Source organism: Manis javanica, chromosome 3 (genome assembly GCF_040802235.1).
Source record: "Manis javanica isolate MJ-LG chromosome 3, MJ_LKY, whole genome shotgun sequence".
In the NCBI taxonomy this organism is placed as follows: Eukaryota; Metazoa; Chordata; class Mammalia; order Pholidota; family Manidae; genus Manis; species Manis javanica.
The window spans coordinates 67,868,052-67,894,131 of NC_133158.1; the positions used below are offsets into that span (position 1 = coordinate 67,868,052).

General features: G+C 34.0%; 1 protein-coding gene across 1 annotated transcript; it reads left to right on the forward strand.

Annotated features, from left to right (window-relative positions):
* The first annotated feature begins 45 nt into the window (after positions 1-45).
* On the forward strand, positions 46-26,080 carry ATG3 (autophagy related 3). Its single transcript, XM_037017705.2, has 12 exons — positions 46-482; positions 3,201-3,242; positions 6,678-6,727; positions 9,486-9,556; positions 10,831-10,938; positions 14,328-14,377; positions 16,630-16,711; positions 20,062-20,096; positions 20,332-20,487; positions 21,986-22,113; positions 24,168-24,236; positions 25,806-26,080. The coding sequence occupies exons 1-12, from the start codon at positions 411-413 to the stop codon at positions 25,885-25,887; spliced, it is 945 nt and encodes a 314-aa protein (XP_036873600.1). The 5' UTR covers positions 46-410; the 3' UTR covers positions 25,888-26,080.

Here is a 26,080-nt window from a genome sequence, read left to right on the forward strand (position 1 = left end):
ACTCCTGTGTCACGTGAGGCTCAGGTGGCGGAGCTACGGCAAGAGAGAAGGGGAAGTAAGAAGGGGCTCGAGGAAAGCGACGGGAGAAGACAGCTGCAGAGGAGGCGAGGGGTGCGCGTGCGCCCGTTTCTCCCCCAAATCTCCACGCGGCCCCGCCGCCCTCCGTAGCGGCCAGGTGACAGCTGGGCCCGGTCCGCCGCACGCTGCCTGAGTTGCAAGGAGCGCGCGCGCGAGGCGCCAGCCGCCCCTCCCCCTCGTCCCGTCCGTCCCGTCTCGTCCCGGCCCCTCGGGTGCCGCCCGCCGGGTGCCGATGCGAGTCGGCGACTGCGGGGACATTTTCTGACTCCTGGTCCCTGTCCCGGCTGCCCTGCCCACCCGGTCGCGGGGCTGGCCGCTACTCCGGCCCTAGGATGCAGAATGTGATTAACACGGTGAAGGGAAAGGCACTGGAAGTGGCTGAGTACCTGACCCCGGTCCTCAAGGTAAGCCAGGTCGGGCTTGCCAGGGGCTGTCGGGCACACGCTTTGCCCCGCAGGGACCGAGGACCGGGCGCCGGGGAGTCCCCTCGTTCCCTGGCGGGGAAAGGTGGAGGAAGGTGGTGAGGGTGGGACTCCGGAAGAGGTGCAGCTCCTACCCGCAGTCCTACCCAGGTGTTCTCCGGGGCTTTCCGGCTCTTGGGGTAAACTTGGAGCGATGCTGTGCGCGTACTTCTTTCTCCACCCGTCAGAACTCAGCGCTTCTGGGTATGTCGAACTGGAAGGTGGTCGGCACCTAAGTATATTGAAGTACATTAAACCATAACTGAAAGTCTTTTGAACTTTTTGAAGAAGGATTTTGTTTATATTTTTAAAAAATGAAATCAGTGCTGAGTACTAAAATGACATGCCACTTTTTTCTTACAATTTTCGTAGAAAATCTCCTGTTATTAGGAGTTGCAAATAGTAAATTATGAATGAGGTCCCAGCTTGTTCGATTTCAGAGAAACAAGGTGAAATTTGCGACGTTATCTCTTTCAGTGCCATTGAACCCAGCTAACGGGCAACACTGGCCTTTCCTAAATTTTTAACATAGCCAAAACTAGTTGTTAATCTTGGAATTGAGTGATAATAAGGAGCAACTTGACCCTCCTAGATAAATAATTTTTTTTACATTAGCATTAGCAATAATAAAGCGTTTTTAAAGTAAAAATTGTGACATATTAGTGATTACAGCAGTGACTGTTTTCTTATTTTCAAAGATAAATTTTTGGAAGTGCAGTCAGGTTTTGATTTCATAATTCTTTTAGAGTAAGTTTTTTTGTTATTATAACTTTAATTTCCCTTCCCGAAAAATGAGCAATGATAGTAAATGAATAAGGAGTTCTAAATTAAAGCTTTCTATTAAAGTTTTGCAAATCCTGCATTTACATTTCCTTCTTGGAAATGATTGGTCTTTATTCAAGAACTTGCTCTGATATGCTAAGAATAATACTGGACAGTTTTACTTTGCTCCCCTTTCATGACAAAGGGAAATGTTAGTCCTGTATTTTTAAAATACTAATTTCAAAATACCTTGTTGGGCTAAGTTTAAAAAAAAAGGAAAGCTTATAAATGAGAATAACAGTCTTGCTGCATTTATATATGTTCACTGTGAAACTCATCATCTTAATTCAGATTATTCAGTCAGCTATGAAATTGAAAATAATTCTTACATTTAAGTTAAGTCGTTGTTTTTGCATATTATGTCATCTTTGCAGAAACATGTCTACTAGGTATACAGTATTTAAATACATGTATGTTGCATCTTTTTCATTTCAGGGAGAAAGGAACAAGAAAAAAGACCTCCCAAATTAAATATAAAACTGCTGTTTATTGGTCAATTGTATTTTATTGAACTTACAGCATAGAATTCTGTTTCTAGGAATCATTTTACTTTTTCACCAAACTGAAAAGGAAGTGTTGGCTTGTCTGTATGTATTTTTAGTAATAAGGAAAACAGAACTATTGACCTTCTTACTCCTCTCTGTGGAAACTTTTTTGCAGAGAGAATCCTTGTAGTTTCCTCCTAGTTGTGCAAAGGCAAGAAGAAAAAACTAAATCCCTGAAAAAGAAATAATGATTTCTTCCAACAAGTAAGAAATGCCGTGGTTTGGAAGACATACATACAGTAAAAGCCAAAGTCCTTACAATGATGTACAAGCCGCTATTTGATTGGTAGAGGCCTCTGTTTCATCTACTGCTTTATTCCTTACTCACTTTTGCTTAAGCCTGTCTGAATTCTGTTACTCCATCAAACAGTCTTGCCTCTGGTTTTTGCATTTACTCTTCCCTCTGCCTGAAATGCTCTTCCCTCAGACAGCCTTGTGGCTAGTTTCTTTCTTTAAAATACCTGCTTGGTATTCACTTATCAGTAAAGTCTTTCTTCTTTCACCATCCTATTTTAAATAGCCATATCTCTCCCTCCACCCCTGACAAGTTTCCTCTCTGCTTCATTTTCCTGCATGGTATTCATTACCACTGATTTTTTCTCCCTCCGCTAGAGTTTAAACTCCTTACGAGGACAAGGATGAATTTGGTCTATTTTATTCATTCCTATATTCCTATTATCTCAATTAGTGGCTGGCACATAGTAATTATTTGGTAAATATTTGTTGAATGAACAATGTTCATAAATGAATCTTCATTTTTGTAGACTACCACAAAAACTTACATAGAACTTAAAATTTAGAAAAATTTGGTAAATAATACCTTTGCTTCAGAGGAGAGAATGTTGTATCAGTATCTTGGTGGAGATGATAATAATGAGAAAGGATTAAATGACTTATGATTTACACTGGATTTGGTTTCTAATATTACTCAATTTATATGTGATGGCTGAATTGTTAAGATGTCTAAAACACCTTTAAGACATTTTCACTGTTCTGTAAAATAGATAATCGGTCATTTCACAAAAACTGATAACACTTAATGTTTGTGTAAACCTTTAAACGTTTTTCCTAGGAGCTTTATTGTACTACAGCACGGATCAAATTGTATAGAATTATTTCATGTCAGTTTCCTTCATTTGCCTTGTGTACTCCTTGAGGTCAGGTACCAGTGATACATTCTTTTTCATAAGTGCTCTCTTGCCTAAAAGGGTGCCAGGCAAATAGTTGCCTACAAATATTTTTTAATTGAAAGTGAAGGATAGTATAATACTGTTACTCTTTTTGCTCTTTTTAGGAATCAAAGTTTAAGGAAACAGGTGTTATTACTCCAGAAGAGGTGAGTGTTGAAGATATTCTGAAGCTGTTGTTTTATAATTTTAATAAACTGTGTGGCCTTCTTGTTTATAAGAAAATATCTGAAACTTTGTTCTTCATTTGAGTAAATTTAAATTCTGTTGACTATGTGAGCAATTTTACAGAAATTTCTACTTCCCATAATAGAATATGTAACTTCCTTCTCAGTTTGCCACTTCTCCTATTTCCCTGTACTTCCTCTTTATTTAGATATAAGGGTGGAAGAGGGAATGGGAAAGATTCCCTATGGCCATTTATCATTCACTCGTATTTGTGTTATATTGAGCTGTGCAGTGGGCTGTGTAGTGTTTGCTATGTCTTCTGTCTATACCAAACATACGTTTTCATGGCTTTCCTTTTGGAGAAATTGGCTCATTGATTTTTTTCTCACCTTTCTTTCAGCCAGGTAAAGTTGAATCTGCTTAACACTGAAACTAATGGCTATTGTATAGGCCAGTTGTGTTTTACTGAACTTTTAACATAATTATGTTTTGCGGAATCTGTTTAATCACAACATCTATGTAATAAAAGTGTTCTCTTTCCTGTGGGCAGTTTGTTTGTTATCCTTAGAAAAATAAATACTGGTCTAAAAGTCCTTATAGACTCCAGCTTTGTGAATAGTTATGGTTGCATCAGATTCATTTTTTTAGTCTTAATAAATGGTAAAAATATATTTAACTGTCATTAAAAGTACCACTCACTGGCAATAGAAGTTACTCATTGTTTTAATAGAAACATCTTGAAATGAGCCATGTTGGTTAATGTGCCTGTTGTAGCAATTCCAAGACCTCAAGCCAGTGAATCAACTGACCTTACAGTCTGCAGTTGTGATGGAATAACTTTAGTCCCAAATCCTAGTGCCTTGTAAGAATGATGTGCTGAACTGATCTTTTATATGAAATTGTCTGTATTTTTAGAGAAGGTATATGGTGGTATGGAAAGAACCTAGGAGACCTGCCTTCTAGATGCATTTCTCTAACTTCTGCTCTTCTAACTTGGTCAAATCAGTTGAGCTGTCTAAGCCCAGGCCTCATCTCATACTCCTCATAAATTGAGGGGTTTGGGCTAGACAGTCACAAAAGAACCCATCCTACCATAGCCATCATGAGTTTAGCACCTTGAATGCCAAAGAAAATTAAGTTTTGATCTTAAGGATATCATTAACTTTCTTGCCAAACAAAGGTGTAAGTTAGACATGGCTCCTGAAGCTATCTGAAATCAAGAGCAGCTACGTAAGTATGCTGTTCTTGTTACGCTCTTTGGCTTTATCTCCTCTTTGTGAAGATTGCTAATTGGTAAATAGATAAGATGCAAGTCTGTGGTCATTGGAGCGACCTAAGCTGTTTTAAAACAGCTACTAATCCTAAAATGAGTAACTGTTACACTTAATTGTATCATGAAGTATTTTATGAATTTTCCCCTTTTTAAAAAAATGCAAGGCAAAACTAGTTTGACTAGGTACATAATGGTGAATTGGATTGGGATAGAGCACAATTACATCATCAAGTTAGAATGAGTCTAGAGGAAGAAAATAAGACATAATTTGCTTAGATAAATACTATACTGAATTGATCTGTTCTGGGCTTCGGACCATCAGCCTCCATTGTCTTTGTTTTTGAGAGATTTGGAAGTATTGTGTTTAAAAAGGTAGGCATTATTTAATATAGGATTGTTTAACTAAAAATACTTTAATGTATAACATGTATGACTTGATTAAGTAGAGTACCAGTAATACAGAGCAGCTTGAGAAATAAAGTTGGCTCACCAAAATGTTAATATTGATTGTCTTGTTAGAATTATTCAATATTGTATAATGTTTACTACTAAGAGATAACTACTAAGAGAAAAATGATTGCAAGCAATTTAGAAATTTGAGTCTTTGTCTTACATTTTATTTTATTTGAACATGTAAAGTATGTAATAATGCCCATTCCAATGAGGGCAAATTATACATGTGCTAATTGCCAGAGCAAATACTCTTCTATAGTGTTCCTTTCTAGTGTTTGGTTATTTTTTTAAATAGATGCCTCCAGAGGTGCCATGGCATAAAATATTATAGAGTTTTGTAACCTCAGGACAATATCATTAAAGAATGTAAAAATGTTTAATTCTTTTTTCTGCTTGCATCTTGTTAAATTAATACTCTCTTGGTGGTGATGAATTAGCCCTTATAAGCACAGAGTTAAAGGTAGCATCCAGTTGCAGTAACCCAAAATACTTAAAACTTGGAGGAGAGAGTATTGTTTTCTTTTGGATTTTTGTCTTTTCCTAACCAGTTTAAATAAGATTCTTTGAAATACAACAACAGAAACATTTGAAGAGTTGCTGTTGGGAATAATACTGCTAAATTACATCTTTTTAAAAGAAGTTGTCCTCAGAATTCTTGTTCTATAGATTTCTACTTTCTCAAATTGAAATGGAGTAGTATATGTAGACATACTTTTCTCAGAAAGACATTAGAAGATTAAAAACACTAATTTTTCACTGAGCAATAAACCACGAACAACACATTGTTTTGAGTTAGAGGTGTTGTGAAATAGAAGTAATTGGGTATGTGCATTGCTTGTGTTGGGGCACTGCAGTTGTGCTTAACAGACTTTCATTTATGCTCCTAGGAATAAGCAGGATTTCTGTCTTGCAGTAAAATTAGTTCATGCTCATGTATAGTGGAAATTCTCATAAGGTTAAACTATTTCTTCCTGAGTCCAGTTTTTATTTCTGAAGAAAAACAAAAATGTGTACAATGTTCAACCTTCCCAGAAAGTCCGAAGTTTATTAGAGGATTCAGTTTAAGTGTCTTAGTATTTTCCAAGTTAATCCAAAAGCTTCTAACTTTTTCCCCATTGTTTGGTGCTGCATTTTTCACCTAGTTAATGATTCCTTTATGTATGAAAAAGCTTTCAAAATTGTCATTTAAATTTTAAAAAAAAGGAAGAGAAAATGTGCATTGCAATGTCATAAATTATTCTTATGTCATAGTCCTGTATCTGTTTAGTAATATTTTTCAAAGATCTTCATTGAATTTTCAACCACTAGCAAGAATCTGTGTATATTTTATTTGTTCATAAAATAGTGTTTGACATTTTAAATCCTATTGTTACCTTTGTTAGTTCATGATACTGTGTGCTTTGGGCATTGTTTAATCCAATGATAAAAATTGAATTAAAAATATCAGTACTCAATTTTTTTTCCTACCAAAACTAATTTGAATTTTTATAGATATTAAAAATTTTGCAGTTTTAGTAATAATCAAAAATAAATATTCAAGCTGGCAGATCAGGTTTGGGTTTGCATTTTAACTGATGATTGGTTATCAGGTTTACACAGGATGATCACTTTGGTGTTTTGCTACCTTAGATTCAATGATACTCAATATTTCTTTTTCCCTTTTCTTATATTCCTTCTAAATCCTGAATAGTTTGTGGCAGCTGGAGATCACTTAGTCCACCACTGTCCAACATGGCAATGGTAAGTAATCTTGAGCAAAAAATAGAAAATTAGTAAAAAGCATACTTCATAATTATGGCAGTTTGCAAAATAGGTTAGGGCACGAAAATCATAATGAGCACTTTAACCCTATTCAGTAGATTTTTCTATTAAACAGTGCTCCAGTGATTCTTAAAGTAAAATATAAGAAGACAAATTGGGTGTTATACCTGTTTTGTTTTGCTCTGTTAGCGCAAAAGATGGATGTTTTTGAGATAAATGCTGTTGCTTCCTTTTTTAGTATTCCCTTTCTTAATAGTGTCTAGGTCTGGTCTTGTGGTGGAGCTATAAAAAATAATGTTCAAGAGTTTAATAAATTTGATTGGCTCATTTTTCAAATTAAAAAGTATTGAATATTTTTATGACATTAAAAATACAGAGATTTTGCAGAGTCTTATATTCTTTAAACATAAGACCTTTTACTGAGGTTCAAAAGTATGCTCCCTTTTACGATTTAGCTCAAAAGTTAAGAAGGTTCATAATACTGTTAAAGGTCTTAATTAGAAATATGCCAGTAATAGACTTTTTACATTTTTTTCTTCATTAACTTTTAATTATAAAACTAATTTAAGCAACTTAGCAGATCTCATATATTTTAAATATTCTGCATACAGTAGAATGTTTTAAAACAAAATGTTGTAAAAGAAAAGTGCTTGCATTATTTTCAAGTACTTACAGTAAAACCACCTAATAGTAGCTGAAAAAGTGATACCAATGCTGGCACATAATTATAATTAGGCTAGAATTGTGTGGAGTTATTATCTTCTTTGGATATAAGTGGTTCAGCTTGTTATATCCTTTTTCCCCCAGATCCCCCTCAATGACACTTTTTCAGTTGTAGTTGAAAGGCCCAGTTTTGATTTGGGAGCAGGAGTTCTAGAATGAACAAAGTTCTCATTGATAATCTTTTCCTTAATATCAAAAGAGCTTAAGTAATTCAACTATTCTAAACCAGAGTTGGAGCTCTCTTTAGTCTATGGCCTAGTCTCTTTCTCTTAATTTTGATATTTAACACATAGCCAGAATAGTTGTTAATAATTTTCATCAATTGCTCTTTATCTTTTAGAGCACTGTTTGTGATTATGTACCAGAAAGGCCAAAATTTTAAGTTCTTTTTTTTAATGTCTTGGCTTTCCTACATGTATTTCTGACCCATATTTAATATTATATAAGCTCTCTGATTTTAAGGATACTTGACAGTTTTCTAAATTGTCTGTTAAAGCTATATTTAACTAGATTCTGGCCTATAACTTATATATATTTCAAGTTAGGTATATAAAATTTAAAATAATTTTTTTTAAAAAGAACTAATTTAGGATTTTCTTCAATATGATATATATTTTTTCTTTAGATTTCTTTTTCACAGTCCTTAATTGTCTAATTAGTTTAGAAATATTCTTTATGATTTTGTTATAGGGGTTTATATATATGGATAGGATCTTCTTTTAGCAGGTTATAGTTTATAATTCCACTTCATGAATTGTGATGATTGGAATAATTTTATTGAAAGTTAGAACTCACTTGTATACCACTCCACTGTTCACACTTCTGGCTGAACTGTTAGGGCTAAAGGGGTAATTCATTTTAAATCAGTACTAGAAACAGATTATTTCCATGCTGTACTTTCATGTCTGCTGGTGCCATCATGACCTTATGGTATCTGTTTCCCTCAGAACTTAAGGCATTATCATGACATTGTTTAATTTGACATTTGAGGTTGGTCTAAAGAAGCCTAGAAGGCTACTAAATGGCATCAAGGCATTTTCTGGCTTTATCCTGTGCTCAAATAAATGGTTTGAACTTTAGACTAAAGCTTGAGAAGGCAGAACTCCAAATTTATGCTCATGTTTTTGACAGACACCACATGCCACTCCAGCTCTGGCCTATTCTAGTAGGTGACCCATAGAAGAATCATTGAACAAATTCTTAATAAGATAGTGCAGAGTACCTTGGAAAAATTAGAAATGTTATAGCTGTTTTTGACATACAAAAGGAGTAGTATTTAAGAGCAGGAGCCCTGGAGTCCCTTGGCTTGGTCCTGGTACTCCACCTTCTTGTTTTGCAACTGTTGGCAATCTGGTTTCTTTAAGCTCTTGTTTACTTACCTATAAAATGCATATATATTAATATTATCTACCATGTAGGATTCTGAGGGCTAAAAAATAATGCATGTTAGAGTTCTCAGTCTTGTACTTAATAAGCACTCAATAGTTTTTGTTTTCAATCTTATTCTAACATTATTATCACCTTGTGATTCAAAGGATCTTTTTTCTCTTGGTTCCAATTTTAATAGAGTGGTAGAAACAGGGATCTTGCGAGCCACCTACTTTGTTATATAATATGCAGCTATTTTTCTGCCTCTCTTGGTCTCAAGATGAGCGGTTCTTTAGGATTAAAAATCTGAATGCGATTATGCTCACTAAGGAACAGCATTTTCTTTTTGTTTAGAGTCAAACATAATAGTTGTTTAATAGTTCTATATTATTGTACTTGTTTTGTCTAATACTTAATCCAAATTCTCCTAGGTCTGTCTGCATTTCAGTACATATCACTCATAATACTGCTGTGTTCTTCCGTGTGCTGACATATACCACTTGGCTACCCTTTCCAAACCAATCCTAAAGCAGTTTTCCCAGAGGTGTGGATTGCTTAGTTCTGAGATTTACACATGTTATCTTTTGTTCTGTCTTTGCCTTATAAAATAGTTTTTGTATTTTGGTGCTTCTCAATCTCTTCAAAGGGCCACAGGTGAAGAATTGAAAGTGAAGGCCTACCTACCAACAGGCAAACAATTTTTGGTCACCAAAAATGGTAAGAATTATGTCACATATATTAGTGAGTTTTGCAAAAAGTTATATTTTTTAAAAAACCTTAGCACCTACTAATCTTAATTTGTGCTTGAAGCTATACTTAAAACTTTTCTCAAAAATTTGAAAAATTTAATGAAGCTTTAGGTTTTCTATTGCTAGGGTATGTTTTTCCTTATTTAATTTTTAATCTCTGTCTAGTTTTAAGATATGAGGAAAGGGGCCCTAAGCAAATTTGGACTTCTGATTGGATTTTTTTTTAAGTTGACTTCATAATCATAATCTTTTTAGCCATAAGATCTTCTTTAGACTTAAACTTCTCATGGGAAATGAAATTGATACCAACTTTGACATCTTAAAGTTCAGAACTAAAGATTTTATTATCCATTGTGTCATTGAAAGATTGCCTGTGGGCACAACAAATGTTTTTGAAACAGGTCTTATTTATAAAGTTAATTTGGAAACAACATCAAAATGTTGTTATAATTCCTATCTAATCACATAACAATATATTGATTTCTATTCTAATTTACCCATTGTAGGAAAGGAAAAATAAAACATCATGTTTTTCTTTCCCACAGCATATTTTTTATTAGGGTTGGTCATTTATATCTTGCTTGTTTTAAAAAAATACAAGGAGATTACTAGCAATTTGTTGACCCTACATCATGTTTACCTTATAATTGTTCAATTTTAGGCTTACATGAATCATAATACCTAATTGACACATTGCTATATAAAAAACTTGGCACCAATATTTATAAAAGAGTAAAATTTAGGAATTTTGTGAATTTACACTGGTTTATCTGTTATGAATAGCTGGAAACTAAATATTATGAAATGTGTATTAAAAGTTACCTTAGCATTGCAAACTGGAGGTCAGCTACCACCAGTGAGCATGACAGGTGATCCTTCCACGTACTGAGAGTAAAGCCATTAAAATAAGGTATTACTCATTAGCATGAAGTTAACGATGTCCTCTCTGACTTTGGCCTGCTGTTCTTCACAGGCCATCAAGGTCAAGAATACATAGAACACTCTCAGTATAACCTTTCTACTTATCTTCTGACAAAGCTATTTAGGGAAAGATAAATGTGGTCAAATAATTATATATGTGGACTGAATGTAAAACTGATCATTTTCATTAGAAATGAAATAAAATATTCACTTAATATTTGAGTGAGAAATATATTTTGTGGAATAAACTTTCTCTAGATTTCTAATGGATGTATAGGAAACAGATTTTGTGCTAGTAACTTTGTTTGCCATTTTTTATAGTGCCATGCTACAAGAGGTGCAAACAGATGGAATATTCAGATGAATTAGAAGCTATCATTGAAGAAGATGATGGTGATGGGGGATGGGTAGATACTTATCATAACACAGGTAGGAGACTAGAATGGCATATATTTAAATTGTTTTAAACTTGTACAATCTTTTATAGCAGCCTTGATTTTTAAAAAAAGATATATAATACACAATTTTGTCCCAGTAGACTTTTCCTGAAAAGAAGCAGGACAGTTGGAAAAAAAGAAAAGAAAAATACGTCCTTGGAGTTTACCAAATTTCTATAGTACTGCTACCTAAGTAGCCATTTGAAATATCCATATTAGTTTCTTTTATTTCTAAAAAAAAAGAAAGCCAATTAGACATACTACTTTGCTTTTAGCTTTAGAACCTCCTACTTAATGTGTCATTCCATTGATGGATGACCAGCTTTAGGACAGGAACCATATTCTTCTCATATTTATTTTACTCAGAAACCTGGCATTTGAAAGTATTTAGTAATTATTCATTGAAAGACTGCTTAAAGAATTGTAAGGACTGTAGGCTCCATGAAGGTAGAGATTCATTGTTAAGTGCTCAGTATTTATCATAGTGTGTCTGATAGAGAAACTATTCAACAAATTATTGTTAAAGGAAATAGCTGCATTTAAGCCTTTCATAAGTGTATGTTTGCATATATTTGGAATCCTGAATATAATTTTTTATTCCAAATCCTAAAAGCCTATTTTGCTACTATATTTATGTAACCATGTAATTGCATATTATTATATGCTGGCATAGCTAACTACCATGTGTGATAATGTTCTGAGTTTAAATCTAAGATATTAAAAGTAAGTTTTCTTCCTGTAAGGCCTAAAGAGTTGGAGGTATATCAAAAGTAGTAGAAGAGCAGGGTTTCTTGGCCTCAGCACTACTAACATTTAGGGCCAGATAATTCTTTGTCTTAGCATTCCCCGTACTTTGCAGAATGTTCAGCAGTACCTTTGGCCTCTACCCACTAGGTGCCGGTAGTGTCCTCCCAATCGTGACATCCAGAAATGCCTCCAGACATTGCCAGATACTCCGTGAAGGGCAGAATTGTTGCCCTCAGTTGGGACCCACTGTAGCAGACAGAGGCTAAATAATCTGCACAGGAAAAGTACCTGTTAGGTCAGTTTCTTCTCTACTATGAATTAAGGACATTACCACCTATTTATGGTGATATAGGCACAAGTTCAGGACTCGGATTCCTTGATTTGAAACTCATTTGTTTCGTAATAAGTTGAGTTTGTTATGTCAAGGCCTAGGGAAGGTAGCAGATTAAATAATTTTTTAAGATAATTTCAAAATCATCCACTTTTCTCACACTAAGTAGTGCTATTAGACATCTTTATTTTCTGATCTTTGCAAAATTGTTCAGCTGCTCTGCTTTAGTTTTCCCATGACTGGAAGATGTGGGTAGCACATCTATAGGAAATTGTTGACTGACTGGAGTCATTGGTTATAGCACTGTGTTTCTGCTGCCAAGTTAATGAGTTATTATTTTATCTAGGTGTATTCCATTCTGTAATCACTATCTCAAAATCCAGGTGCATATTCAGAGAGGCATTCATTACGAGAGATGCAGGTGTCAGTATTATTGGATTGGCAAAAATCTATTATAGAAGTTGAAAAACTAGAAAAAATTCGCCCTACTGATAGGGGACAAGTAGTATCATTTTCTTGTATGGAAAACAACATAATATTGTACTGCAGTTAATTTGATATACATAATGAATTCAAACTAATGTTGATGAGAAATACACATAGAATTTTAGGTTTAAACTATATCCTGATGTGATTGAAGCAATGCTTCCAACTAACTCAGAAGACCAAGTACCGGGTTTCATATTCACCTCAGTTCTTTCCTTCATCCGTGCTTCTCTTCTCTTAGATTTCTTTTATTTCTCTTAGTCCTTGTATTAGTCATGGTTCTCCAAAGAAATAGAATAAATAGAATGTGTATGTAGATACAGATAATAGGTTATAGATGTATGTATAAGTATTGGTACAGATACAAATAAAGATAGCTTTATTTTGAGGAATCTGCTTATGTCATTGTGGGAGCTAGCAAGTCTGAAATTTATAGGGCTGGCCGGCCAGCAGGCTGAAAACCCAGGTAAGGGTTGACTGCTGCAGCTTGAGTCTGGAGGTGCAGATTTTTTTCTTCTTCCGGAGGACTTCAGTCTTTTTTTCTTAAGGCTTTCAGCTGGATTGGGTGGGCCCACCTGCCCTACCCACTCATGGAAGCTGTCCACTTTACTCACAGACTACTAATTTAAATGTTAATAACACCTAGAAAACACCTTCAAGTACATCTGTATGTCTTTAGGAGAGTCTGGTTTAATGGGCTACTACTACCTCATTATATTTAAACAGATTTTGAACAAGCTTATTTTCTTTGTTTCTGTATATTGGATTCAAAGAATTGTATTACCAATTGAATATGTTAAGATCTAGTTTTTACTGTTATGAAATAAAGATACCTATTACATAGTAATATCTAGAAAACTACTCTGAAGTAAAAGCCTTATGCTAGAGCTGTAGACTGTGGCAAATTTCATTTGTGAAAGCGAATCATTCTTTGAAAGTATTCGGCAAATGTTTTCAAAGTTTTAGAAGATTAACAAAGGAGCAAAGCATATTTTGTATGTAGGGTTTTTTTCCTTTAGTTTTCCTGTCCTTGTTGAACTGTCTTATTGAGAACACTGACAGGTATTTTGAGTTAGAAATATTATTTAGCTAACTTGTGGGCAGCCATCTGCCTAATGGCACCTTCATGAATGAGATAAGTAGATTCTGAGGTAGTTGCTTACTATTAGCAAGGTGCACTTAATAGAACATTGACCCAAAAGTCAGCATGTGTGGATTTGAATCCCAGTTTCTTCATTTAACTGTCTGTGCAAGTTATTTTACCTCTAGAGACTTCATTTCTTCATAGGGAGAAATTACTACCTTAACTACCTCAGAGAGTAGTGTTTGTAAGGATTAATAAATAAGATGTGGGAAGAGTGAAATAGAAAGCCCCATATAAATGTGATATGGTATTACTACCCCTGGGTGTTCAAGATTTCTGAAGCAAATAGCATATCAATATAACTAATACTTTGTTGAGAAAACATTGATGGAGGTTTAAATTAAATATGAATCATGTAGTCTCGTTCTGAGAATGAATTTGTATTTTGATACACAAAGAAAGTAAAGGGAAGTAGATGAGTAATAGTAAATGAGGAATGATAGAATAGTGTACATGGTAAAATATCAAGTTAATTTTTTATTTTTTTAATTTGAGAGGTGCCTGTGGTATTATTTATTCCTATTAGAGTTCATTTATAAAAATGTTGCTAATATTGTCAGAGATAAGAGAATTTATGTAATTTTTAAATATTTTTATATTGCTTAAAATGGAGGTAAACAGAAGAATTAACAATTTAATTTTGGGGGTTTTTTTCCTATCAAATTTTAAACAGGTATTACAGGAATAACTGAAGCAGTTAAAGAGATTACACTGGAAAGCAAGGTACTGGTAGTTATATTTCTAAATTCAACAGATTTAGTTATTTGCCAATATAATACATGTATTTGAAGATTACTCATCTTGCTTATTAACTGATTATTATCAAGTTCTTTTAAATTCTGTTTTTCCCCTCTCATTCTTCTTTATCAACATAGCAAAATACCTCTGTTTCCTAATATATGTATTATTGTCCTTAATCTATTGTATGGTTAAGAAAAATACATCTTGAGATAGTTACTAGTAAAAAATTACTAATTTTTACTAATTGGGAAGCCTTCTAGGCTAGTTTAAAAAAAATGACTTTTATTTTTAAGTATTAGTGCCAAATGTTGACTAAGTAGAGGTGTTTGAGGAGGTTTATCTACTTGCTGATTAGTAGCTGCTAATGATATATTTTTTAAGTTTTATAGTTTATACATTGTCTTAAGCATTTACTCATTCCCTCTAGTTTCTCAATTTACTGTTAATTTAAGTGTTTTTTTGTTTTTGAAAATTTAAAGGTAAACTTTAGCATCACCTAAAGTCATGACATTTTGAATAAATGGAAGCTATGTCATATTTACCGTGATACATTTTTCAGGAGGTAAAAAATTTGAAATTTGGTGGAATTTTCCTGCTTGAAAATTTTCAGTTCAAATATCTCTATTAGCTTTTCATTTCTAGAAAGAATGATTGCAGTTTTCATATTTACATAGTTGTTTGAAAAAATAATACAAAACACCTTCAGTCTTAACTCTCCTTAATTATTTTAACAGTCAAATCTCTTAGAGGATAGAATATTGGACAGAATAATTGTGTTCCTTTATCCCTACAAAACATTCACTGCAATAGTTACTCGTTAAGATAATCTTTCTGTGTTTTTGTCATTTGGATCTTTTGGGATTCATAACTGGGTCTTAACAGAAAGTGTTAGAAATGAAAAGAAGTTTTGTTTTTGTTTTTGTTTTGTTTTGTTTCAGTGTACAATTTTGTACTTGCTAGGGATTCAGGTTCAGTTCATCATTTTGAAATGCTACTTTTTGGAGAGTTTGAATGACTAAGGAGAAATCACACAAATGCCTTTGCTGCTTCAGAAGATCTTGTTTACTCCAGCTATTAATGTATATGCTTCAGACTTGGGAATAATAAATGTAGTGTGGGTAGCATTTTTAAAAATAGGTGTATGGTAACTTTGAAGAATTTTTAATAAGTGTAATAATGGCATATGGTGCTTGGTATTCCAGTTCTAACATCCTTATGTCCTACTAAAAGATGAATGCCTAGAATAATTTACAATGTGAATGTATCTTTCCTGTCATTTCCTGTTTAGTATAGAATTCACATTATTTTTTATGATTTAATGTTTAGAATACTTGCCATCGAGACCCAAGTATTAATCCTTCTTCTGTATTCTACTGTATGAAGCACAAATATCACCAACATGAATGAAATTTCCCTAAATGATCAGTTTGTCAGATATTGACTCATATAATAATTATACAGATACTGGCAATCTTTCTTCTGTGGTTTCATATTTTGGGTATAGCAATGATACATACAATTTAAGTTTCTAGTGATAAATAAAATTGTCCATAAGTAAAATTGTAAATTAGGTGAGACTAGATATCCAATGTTTTTACTTAACTACATTGACTTCAGATTTTTAGAATATTAATTTTGTGAAAATGATAGTTGTATATTTGGCATGTCTTTGGTTAGCATGATTTTTTCATTCTCCTCAATATAGTTGTGAAATTGAACTGAAATTCTATGTGTTGTAATAACTGTGATGTCTGGCAACTTTGCTTAATTTAACCAGGATATTGTTAACAAATCAGAATATAATAGTATTTAGTTTATAATAAACTTAACTTATATTATGATTTGTAAATATATACCTTTTTTCTCAGTTAAATTATGTTTGCAAAGTAACAAAACTTTAAACTGATTTTCTAATGATAATGAATTGGTTAATCAAAAATGGTGTTTTATTGGAGTTACAGCTGCCAACTATTTTTAAATAGCTTAGGTGACTCTTGGCGCTTCTATGATATAGTTTATATTTTTCAATCGTAGCTGTTAGCAACATCACTTTTAATGATTGGTGTGTGGGTTTGTCATCTCCACTGGAGTAGGAGTTTCTTGAGGGTAAGAATTATGTAACCACTTTCGCTTTCACAGTGGTTAGCACTCTACTGGCATGTGGGTACTCAGTGTACTCAGTGTTTGAACTAATGAACATAGTTAAGTGACTTTAAATATAATTAATTTCAAAGGACAGTATAAAACTTCAAGATTGCTCAGCCTTATGTGAGGAGGATGAAGATGAAGATGAAGGAGAAGCTGCAGATATGGAAGGTATTTGTGTTATAGATTTGCTTTAATATTGACTAGAATATTGATTTTGGAATATTTGAAATTAATGTGTACTCAGAACTTTACCCCATTGAGTTCTAAATTTTAACATTTAACAGCTTAGAGAGGATTTTGTTTGATGTAAATTTAACCAATGCAGAACTTATCTTGATCTTGTACTCTTATACTTCCCCTAAAGCATAGACTTAACAGCATTATTTCTACTGGGATAGATCTTAGTCATAAATCTTTAATTCTGGGTATAGCTGTTAAGATTCAGATTCTTAAACAATTCTTAAACTATTTCAGAGCATTACTAAGTTTGCTCTTATATTTTTTATTTTCTTTTTCTTTTTTGATAACATCTTACTAAGAAGACTTCAAGATGATGATTCTTAATGGGACTTTTTGAACTATAGAGAATCCCCTCTGTTCCCTGAGATTCTGAAATCCCTTCCAATCCCAGGCTGAGAATCACTATATTAGTTAATCATTGTCACAAGAGATTGAAACCCACTATTATTAACAAAATAATACAAAACAAAAGATATGGCTATTCAAAGCTTTATATTTTATAAGCATTATAATCTTTAATATACATGAAACCTTGGATATTTAAAAATAGATGAAGAAGTCAGTCACTAGAGCAATCTCTGTTAAATCCAGTCTATCTTTATTATACTTATACTCTTTCATTATTTGATTCTGTTAACTATTTTCTTTTTTTTTTTTTTTTTTTTGCCTCCTGTAGTTTTTATGATACTGGGTTTTCCTCCTCCTCTGACTGTTCCTTCTAAGTCTTCTTGGGGCTCTTTTATTCTGCTTAGCTTTTAAATGTTACTATTTCATGGGGTTTCTTTCCTCACTTCCTACACTCACAGGTAGATTTTTATGTACTCTTCTGGCTTCCCTAATGACATACTGTGATCTGGCATGGAAATTTTTACAAAAGGGAAAAAACAGTGTATAAGTTATATTAGATTCTCTATAAAGGTTTAAATATGAATATATCTGTATAGAGAGTTAGCATTAGGAAAAAGGGAAGGAATAAGAAAAAAAGACAGCAGACAGGTGTTTTGGATGCATAAGGTGGCTAAATCCCCAAAATATGTAGAATTTATGGTGAGATAGAATTGTTTCATAGCATACAGAAGTAGAAGATGGTGCCAAGTAGAGCTGAAGCACCATAATGCAGGTGCTGTTTGCTGATGAGATGACAGCACAGCCGAATTACCAGTTCTGTTTCAGTTTTGTTTCCTGAATTACTTTTGAGTCCCCATGAAACCTAGCTGTATTATACTGAGAGTCTTGTCCTTATTTCCACTGTAAACTCTCCATCTTTGGAGAAATTTATATGAGCTACTTGTTAACTAAAATTGCTCATAACCACCTCACATACCATCTCTGTGATCCACTCCCATATCTAAAAACTCCAATCCAGATTTCCTGAACTTCAGATTTACCTGTTTAGTTTCATTTCCACCTGGATGTCTCATAATGGGCAGAACCTTCCTGCAAAAATACTTTCTGGGTTCTGTCTGTCTCTGAATGGCATGCAGTTGTCCAGCCTGGGATGGAGGGTAAGAAAAACCCTAGGAATAAAGCACTGTTCTTAGAATACAACCTGTGGGACTGCCTTAAATATCTGACAGCCGTTTAGTATGTTTGCTACATTTCCCTTGGGTAGAGTTAAAGAATTGCTTTGTGTGGAATTTTGCTTAAAAAACAGTGTTGATGATCTAACAGGTAATGGTAATTCGCTCATTCAGTAAATATTTATTGAGCAATACATTATGTATCATACTCTTTTTGGTGCTGTTGTTTCTGGTTTTTGGATAGACTTGATCTCATGGAGCTTATGTTCTAATTAGGGGAATCAAGAAACAAGTTAGACAAAATAGATACCATATTAGTTGTTAGGGTTAGGGAGAAAAGTAAAGGAGGCGGAGGAGATAGGAAGTCCTGGTTGGGATAAGTGTTACCATTTTTAAATAGGTTGGTCAAGAAGAAAACCCCATGGAGAGTATGTATTTTGTGTAAAGCCTGGCAGGAAGTGAGTGACAAGCTATTTGGATATCTGAGGAAGAGTGCAAAGGCTTTGAGGTGGGAATACATGTGGCTTATATAAATACTGTGAGGAGGCTCCTGTATCCAGAGAGGGGTAAGAGAAAGTAGTCAGGCGCAGAGTCAGGTGACCTGGGGACCAGATGGCGTAGGGCCTCAGCTTTAACTTACAGAGTGAGATGAGAAACCACTGGAGGGTCTTTCTAAGTCGCAGAGTGGCTTAGAATGAAAGAACAACATTTTAACAGAATCACTGTGTGCAGCTTTGCGAATAGACTGAAGGGGGGATAGGGACAACCAGTGGGAGGCTGTTTTGAAAATCTAGACAAGGAATGGTGGTGACTTGGTCTTGAGTGGCAATATTGAAAGTGGTGAGAAACAGAATTCTGGACATATTTTGAGGGTGGGGCCGAAAGAATTTGCTGCTGAGTTGGATGTGGCATGTGAGAGGAAGAGTAGTCAAGCGTGACTCCCATTTTTTACCTGAGCATCTGGAAAGATGCCATTAACTGAGATGGGGAAAATTATAGGACTGAATAGCTTTGGAAGGGGGAGTTGCGAGCTCATGGGAGCTCAGTTTGGGCATCTGGTATTTCTAAGGTCCATTAGTCATTCATTGGAGCCATAAGCAAACAATTAGATGTCCAGATATTGAAACTAGATAAATTATTAAGGGACTAAGTGTGGCTAGAAAAGAGCTACAGTCCAAAAACTGATTGAGTAGTTTCTGTAGAGTTAAGAGAGAAAAAAAAGTTGAGATGAAGAAGAGGAGCCAGCATAGGCAATAGTGAAGAAGAGGCCAGTGAGGTGGGAGGAAATTCAGGAAAACATATCTTAGATGTTGAGGAAAGTGTCCAAATAGGAGGAAATAAATCATGTAAGATACTCCTGAGAAGTCAGTTAAGATGAAAACTGGAAATTTACCAGCATATTCAGCAAGTGAAAGTAACTGATGACTGACGAGAGCATTTTATGCAATTGATTTAAATAGCCTGTGTGCACTATGTTAAATAGCCACAGAGTCTGAGGATTCTACAATATTACTATGCCATTTTTTATTGCTAATAGGCAAGCAACAGCACAGACCAAGCTTTGAGCATGTTAACTTTCTTTGGCTCTGTCAGAATATCTTCTGTTTTGGAAGTGTAGAGTTAGCTCACTAATTCTATTTAATATCATTAGTTAAAAGCAAAAGCAAAAACCCAGTTTTTGAATGATACTCTGAAATAGTAATTTGGTTTAGGAAATTATCTTGATCTTGATTAATCTTTTGTTGCTTTTTGTAACAGAATATGAAGAGAGTGGATTGTTGGAAACAGATGAGGTTTGTAAATTGAATTTTCTTCAGTTAATTTTTACTGAATAAACTTGAGGATTAGTGTTTGTTCTTAGTAATATCTTGATCTTTCAAATACTTTTTATTTATATGTTTACTTGTTTATAGCATTTAGCTTTGGTTTTAAGTTATATCCGCTTTTGAAAAAAATATATATAGGTGGGAAAAATAGATTTTCTAAAGTGTCACATTATGGTTATAAATTTTTCTCCATTATTTCCAGGCTACTCTAGACACAAGGAAAATAGTAGAAGCTTGTAAAGCTAAAACTGATGCTGGAGGAGAAGATGCTATTTTGCAGACCAGGACTTATGACCTTTATATCACATACGATAAATATTACCAGACCCCCCGATTATGGTTGTTTGGCTATGATGAGGTAAAAATAAAAATATATTTTAATATAAATATTTTAAATTACTGTGTTTAATTCCTAAACCATTAGGTTCATGTGTATACATTGTGGCCATTTAAATTTTAGAAATCATTTGTCCTAAAATTTTTTAATTAACATTGAACATTATCCTTATTTTGAAAAAACTACAAGTAATTCAGTATCACAGAAACACTACAAAGAAATAAACAGAAATAATCTGTTATGTATTTATTGCTTGGTCCCTGAGTTTATCCTCAAAATGTGAGAGAAATTGAGCTTGGTTGGTTGTATTAAATTTTTTTTTTTTCAGTTATCTGCTTTAATTTGTATGACTCTAAATGTTTACAGTTCTATCCCACATTTTTTATTTTTTGAGAGGGCATCTCTCATATTTATTGATCAAATGGTTGTTAACAACAATAAAATTCAGTATAGGGGGACAATGCTCAATGCACAATCATTAATCCATCTCAAGCCTAGTTCTTGTCAGTCTCCAATCTTCTAAAGCATAACGAACAAGTTCTTACATAGTGAACGAATTCTTACATAGTGAATAAGTTCTTACATGGTGAACAGTACAAGGGCATTCATAACAGAAACTTTCGGTTCTGATCACGCATTATGAACTATAAACAATCAGTTCAAATATGAATATTCGTTTGATTTTTATACTTGATTAATATGTGGTTCCCACATTTCTTCCTTTATTATTATTATTTTTTTATTTTTATTTTTTTTAATAAACTGCTGAAGTGGTAGGTAGATGCAAGATAAAGGTAGAAAACATAGTTTAGTGTTGTAAGAGAGCAATTGTAGATGATCAGGTGTGTGCCTGTAGACTATGTACTAATCCGAGCTAGACAAGGGCAGTAAAACATCCATGGATGCAGAAGCTTTCTCTCAACACAGGGGGGGGCGGTGAGGTTCTAAGCTTCACCACTGTTGTTCCCCAGTTTCTCACCTGATGGCCCCCCTGCGACTGTGCCTGTCTTAGGTTGTTCCTCCCTTGAGGAATCTGGTTGTATTAAATTTTGTTGGGGATTACATTTGCTGGATATATAAGGTGTTTACAGAATGATCATGTCATACAAGTTTTTTTTCCTTAAGACAGAAAACCTTTTTCATCAACTTAATTGAATTAAAGGATAAGTGAAATAAATTCAACCTGTCATTCTTAACTAAGTGGGAGACAAGAAAATAAATCAGGCCTAAAAGATGAGTTGCAAAGTTATAAAATGTTTTGACAGCTTATGTACTTGACTTTTTGGGGGATTTTTACTGCATTAAGTAGTGGCTGATGGCATATAGCCCTGATGTATACTTCCTCTCACCCCTCCTTGGTATAAATGAATTGTAAACTTCCCCCCAAATAAACTGGTGATTCAAAATAGTGTAGAATTGTAAATTAGAAGTGATGTGGGAGGTGGGAGTAAACGTAAGCATTGAAGTTTAGGCCTAAACATGTTTAAACAATATTTCAAAGCATTTTTTATGGTTCCAGCAACGGCAGCCTTTAACAGTTGAGCACATGTATGAAGATATCAGTCAAGATCATGTGAAGAAAACAGTCACCATTGAAAATCACCCTCATCTACCACCACCTCCTATGTGTTCAGTTCACCCATGCAGGTCTGTGTATACGTGTGTGTGTACTTAATGGATTTATTGCTTTGTGTATAACCATAGTGCTATAACAGAAAAAATTTAATAAGCAAATAAAATTCTCTTTTGTCTTCCTTAGAAATATTCTTGTTCTTAAATATATTTGAAAAAAGGAAAAATTTGACCAATTTATTTTAAGTTTAATTCATTAAGAATATTTTTTTTGTTTTCTGTATGCTTATAGATCTTTGTGATTTTACTCCTGTTTTTAGCTCTAAGAATAGTTTGAAAGATCCTTTTTAGATAAAAAATTAATCATCATGTAGACATGGTTTGCTCTATTGAAATGTATCTTTCAGTGAACATGAAGTATGAAGTTAACCTTGTGCTTTTTCTAGGTATCTCCTTTCATTGGTTCGTGAAGGGAGATGTAGGCAGAGTTTCTGTCTTCCTTTACCCTTGAGTTAAGAGGTTTCCAGTCCTAATTACAGATGAAGTGAATTTTATAATTTGGGATTTTCCTGATATCATAGGGCTGGTTTCCTAGGGCTAAAAGAGTGAAGCTGTCTATATGCATGATTTATTCAAATTTTCCTGGGAAAAAAAAACTTACATTCTAATTTCTTTCAGTAATTTCTAATGAGTAACTTTCAAAAGTCATAGAGAAATTCTGGTAGCAGATGAAAACTCTGATACTCCATTGATTAATTAGACACACAACATTCTAGTTTTAAAGAATCCTTTTATGTTTTCTTCTCATTTTTTGCAAATCTTTATTCCCAAACTATCCTATAGAAAGCCTACTTCATTTTACCAGTTATGTCAAGAACTGTTAATATTGCTAACTGAAAAGTATTCAAGAGTCATTAGTTTTAGTTTTGATTTATTTAAAAGGTTTTCATTTTTTAGTTATTCTGTTGCTTCCTCTTATAGTTTGAGGTTTTAGAACAGTGCTTACCAAACTGAGGCATATCTCTTTCTGAGGTGTAAATGTTACTCAATCAGAAAAAGAGAAATAATTTAGTTAATGTGGAACATGTTAATAAATGACTATTTTGGAATGTAATGTAAATATGTCAGAAAAGTTGGGGGCCTGTAAAATGAAAGAATTCAGGGACATCAGGGACATTCTAAGCCTTGACATGGGCCACCTCAGATTCTGCCCTCAGATCCTCCGGGCTAATACATTTACTCTCATCTTCTAAAGGTTATATCCATAAAAATATAAGTGGTATTACTTAAGCCAGTATATGTATAAAGGAGTATTTATTTTGTATGTCACCCTTTTCCCAGTTTATATGCCTATGCAATTGCTGTGATACCATTCTTTTCTCTAGCACAAGAGAGACACCAGTTTGCCATGAAAAGATATGTGAATAGAAGAGAAACTTCAGATAAATATTTTTCTTTATGTAAAGCTAAAATATTATTTCTAAACAGAATCACATAGACTGTACAATAACATTACAGTCTCTTTGTATGGTGACAGAAGGTAACTACATATCCTGGTGAGAATTTTGTAGTGTATATAATTGTCAAATCACTATGTTGTATGTCTGAAACCAATATAATAGTGTGTATCAACCATACTTCAATAAAAAAAAATTTATAAGCCACATTAGGGCTAAGGAAAAAACACTTCTCAACTCTGATCAATTAGCTTTTCTTTAATATAGTTTTGGTTTATTCTCAGCTGACTATGTAAACAATCACAGCATTGTAAATATTGCTTGGTGTTTTGAATTTGCCTGTTTTGATTATTTTTTGTTTTTAGAACACACAGCCCTTACTCTGCAATTATACTGTGGCATGGTTTCCCTTTCTCTAGTTTCTGCTCCCATACCCCACCCCATTATAAGAATGCTAACTGATGCCATTGTGTGTGTGTGTGTGTGCATGTGACTACCATAGCTTTTAAAAATACCCTCCTCCAGTAAAGCTATCTGCATGACTCAACAGTCTGACTTTTGGGGAGTAGGGAGGAGAATATACATGTGTTACAATTAATTTGCTGACAATAATAAGGTAGATTTCTGTTTTGGTCTGATCTATAGTAATAAGATTTATCCTTTTACTTTTAGGCATGCAGAAGTGATGAAGAAAATCATTGAGACAGTTGCAGAAGGAGGGGGAGAACTTGGTGTTCATATGTATCCTTACCTGTGTATGTGATTAGTGGCAAATTGGATCCTAGGCATTTTTTTCCCTTTTTGGGAAATTTAGTGTCACCTTACCTATGGCACAATACCTATAATTTGTGTTAGCCCCTCATATCTGCAAGTCTTAGTGGGAGTCGATTTAGAAATGTTGTGTTACAGTAGTTCTCCCTCGTTCATTTGATTAGCACATGTCTATGTGTACCACTTAGATCTCTTTGTTGCAGAGCCTCCCATCAGTATGTGCTTTTCTGGGCGGCAGCTCGCCAGTTGCTTTTATTGATAAGGAGGCAGTGGCTAAGAGTGAATGCAAAAGCACTGCTCTTGGTAGAAAAGAAGCTCAGTGGGCTTAGTTTATTGAAGAAAGATGAGTAACCTAATTTAGAGGGTAACACAATAGGTATCTTTTTCCTAGTATATTGCCATCAGGCAAAAGCAAAGTTAAGTTGTATCAGTCTGAGGTTTCTGAAACAGAAGGATTCAATCTAAACAAATAGTTAATTAAAAAATAAAGCATGTGAAGTATATTGCAGATATTCTTAATATATAGTATTTTCATTTTTCTCCAGGTAAGAGCATACTTTTTGTGTCTACTAGTGTTTTCCCACTCAGTTCTCTGGAGTTGACAAGAGGAATAAATTCAGTAAACTGCTGGATTCTGAAATACATGTACCCATAGCATGGATTCATCAAAAGCTGCCAAAGTCAATGTTTTAGATGGCAAATAGTTTAAATTAGTTTGTTACTAGATTGATACTACAGTTAGTAGTTCATGCCACTCAGCGTTACAGACTGAGGGGGTCAGCACTGTCTTGGAAGTACAGATAACCTAAGCGTTGCTAATACAGTATGTCCCTCAGAGGAACTTTGGGCTGATTTGATATTGAAACAGACCAAGAATTTGTGGTCCAAATCAGATTTATTCCTGAAATCATAGCATAATTTGGCCATTCTCTCTGTATTGGAAACTAGGTAGCAACTTGGAAGACCGTATATAATTAATCATTGAGTCATCAGTTATCTCAAAAATTAAGCTCTTAATGTTTCCATGTGCAATGGAACATAGAAAAAATGTCAGGATTTTATTGAAGACAGTCCAGTATTGCAGTACATACACTAACCTAGAATCAATCCTTATGGAGGGTTTCCACTTAATTCATTTTTTCTTATTGCATCAGTGCTTTTATATTCCTTGCCCTGTCTCATTTTCTAGCATTCTATAGCAAAGTTACAGGCATACAGGGACTATTTCCTACTTACTTAAACATGGACAACTTGTCCTTATTTTTTTATCAAAATACGTGGGCCTATATGAGCTCAGTTATTAACTCATTGTCTCACATTCAGATATTAAATGGGAATGGGTCAGGCAGTCTGAACATTATAGAGAGCCTCATATTGGATAGACACAGATTGGCATGAGTAAATTTTTTTAATGTGCTTAAAATTCTGGGTTACATATTTTTTCTAAGAAATTAATGCTTTATAAAATAAATAATTGCAATGTTAGCTTAAATTATAGAACCATTTACCAATCTATTTTCCTTAGCTAAAGACCTTTAGGTATCTTCTAATTTTCTTGAAGTTTGTACAAGCTGTCATTCCAACAATAGAATATGACTACACAAGACACTTCACTATGTAATGAAGAGAACATAGAGTCTGTCCTAAATAACTATTGGTTCTGATTTTTAAAGAATTAACCCATAGATGTGACCATTGACCATACTTACCGATATGTACAATTTCTCTAATAAAGGGACTTATATGTTTATGCATTAAATAAAAAATGTTCCACTACTAGCCTTATTTGTTTAATAAAAATGATTGCAAAGAGA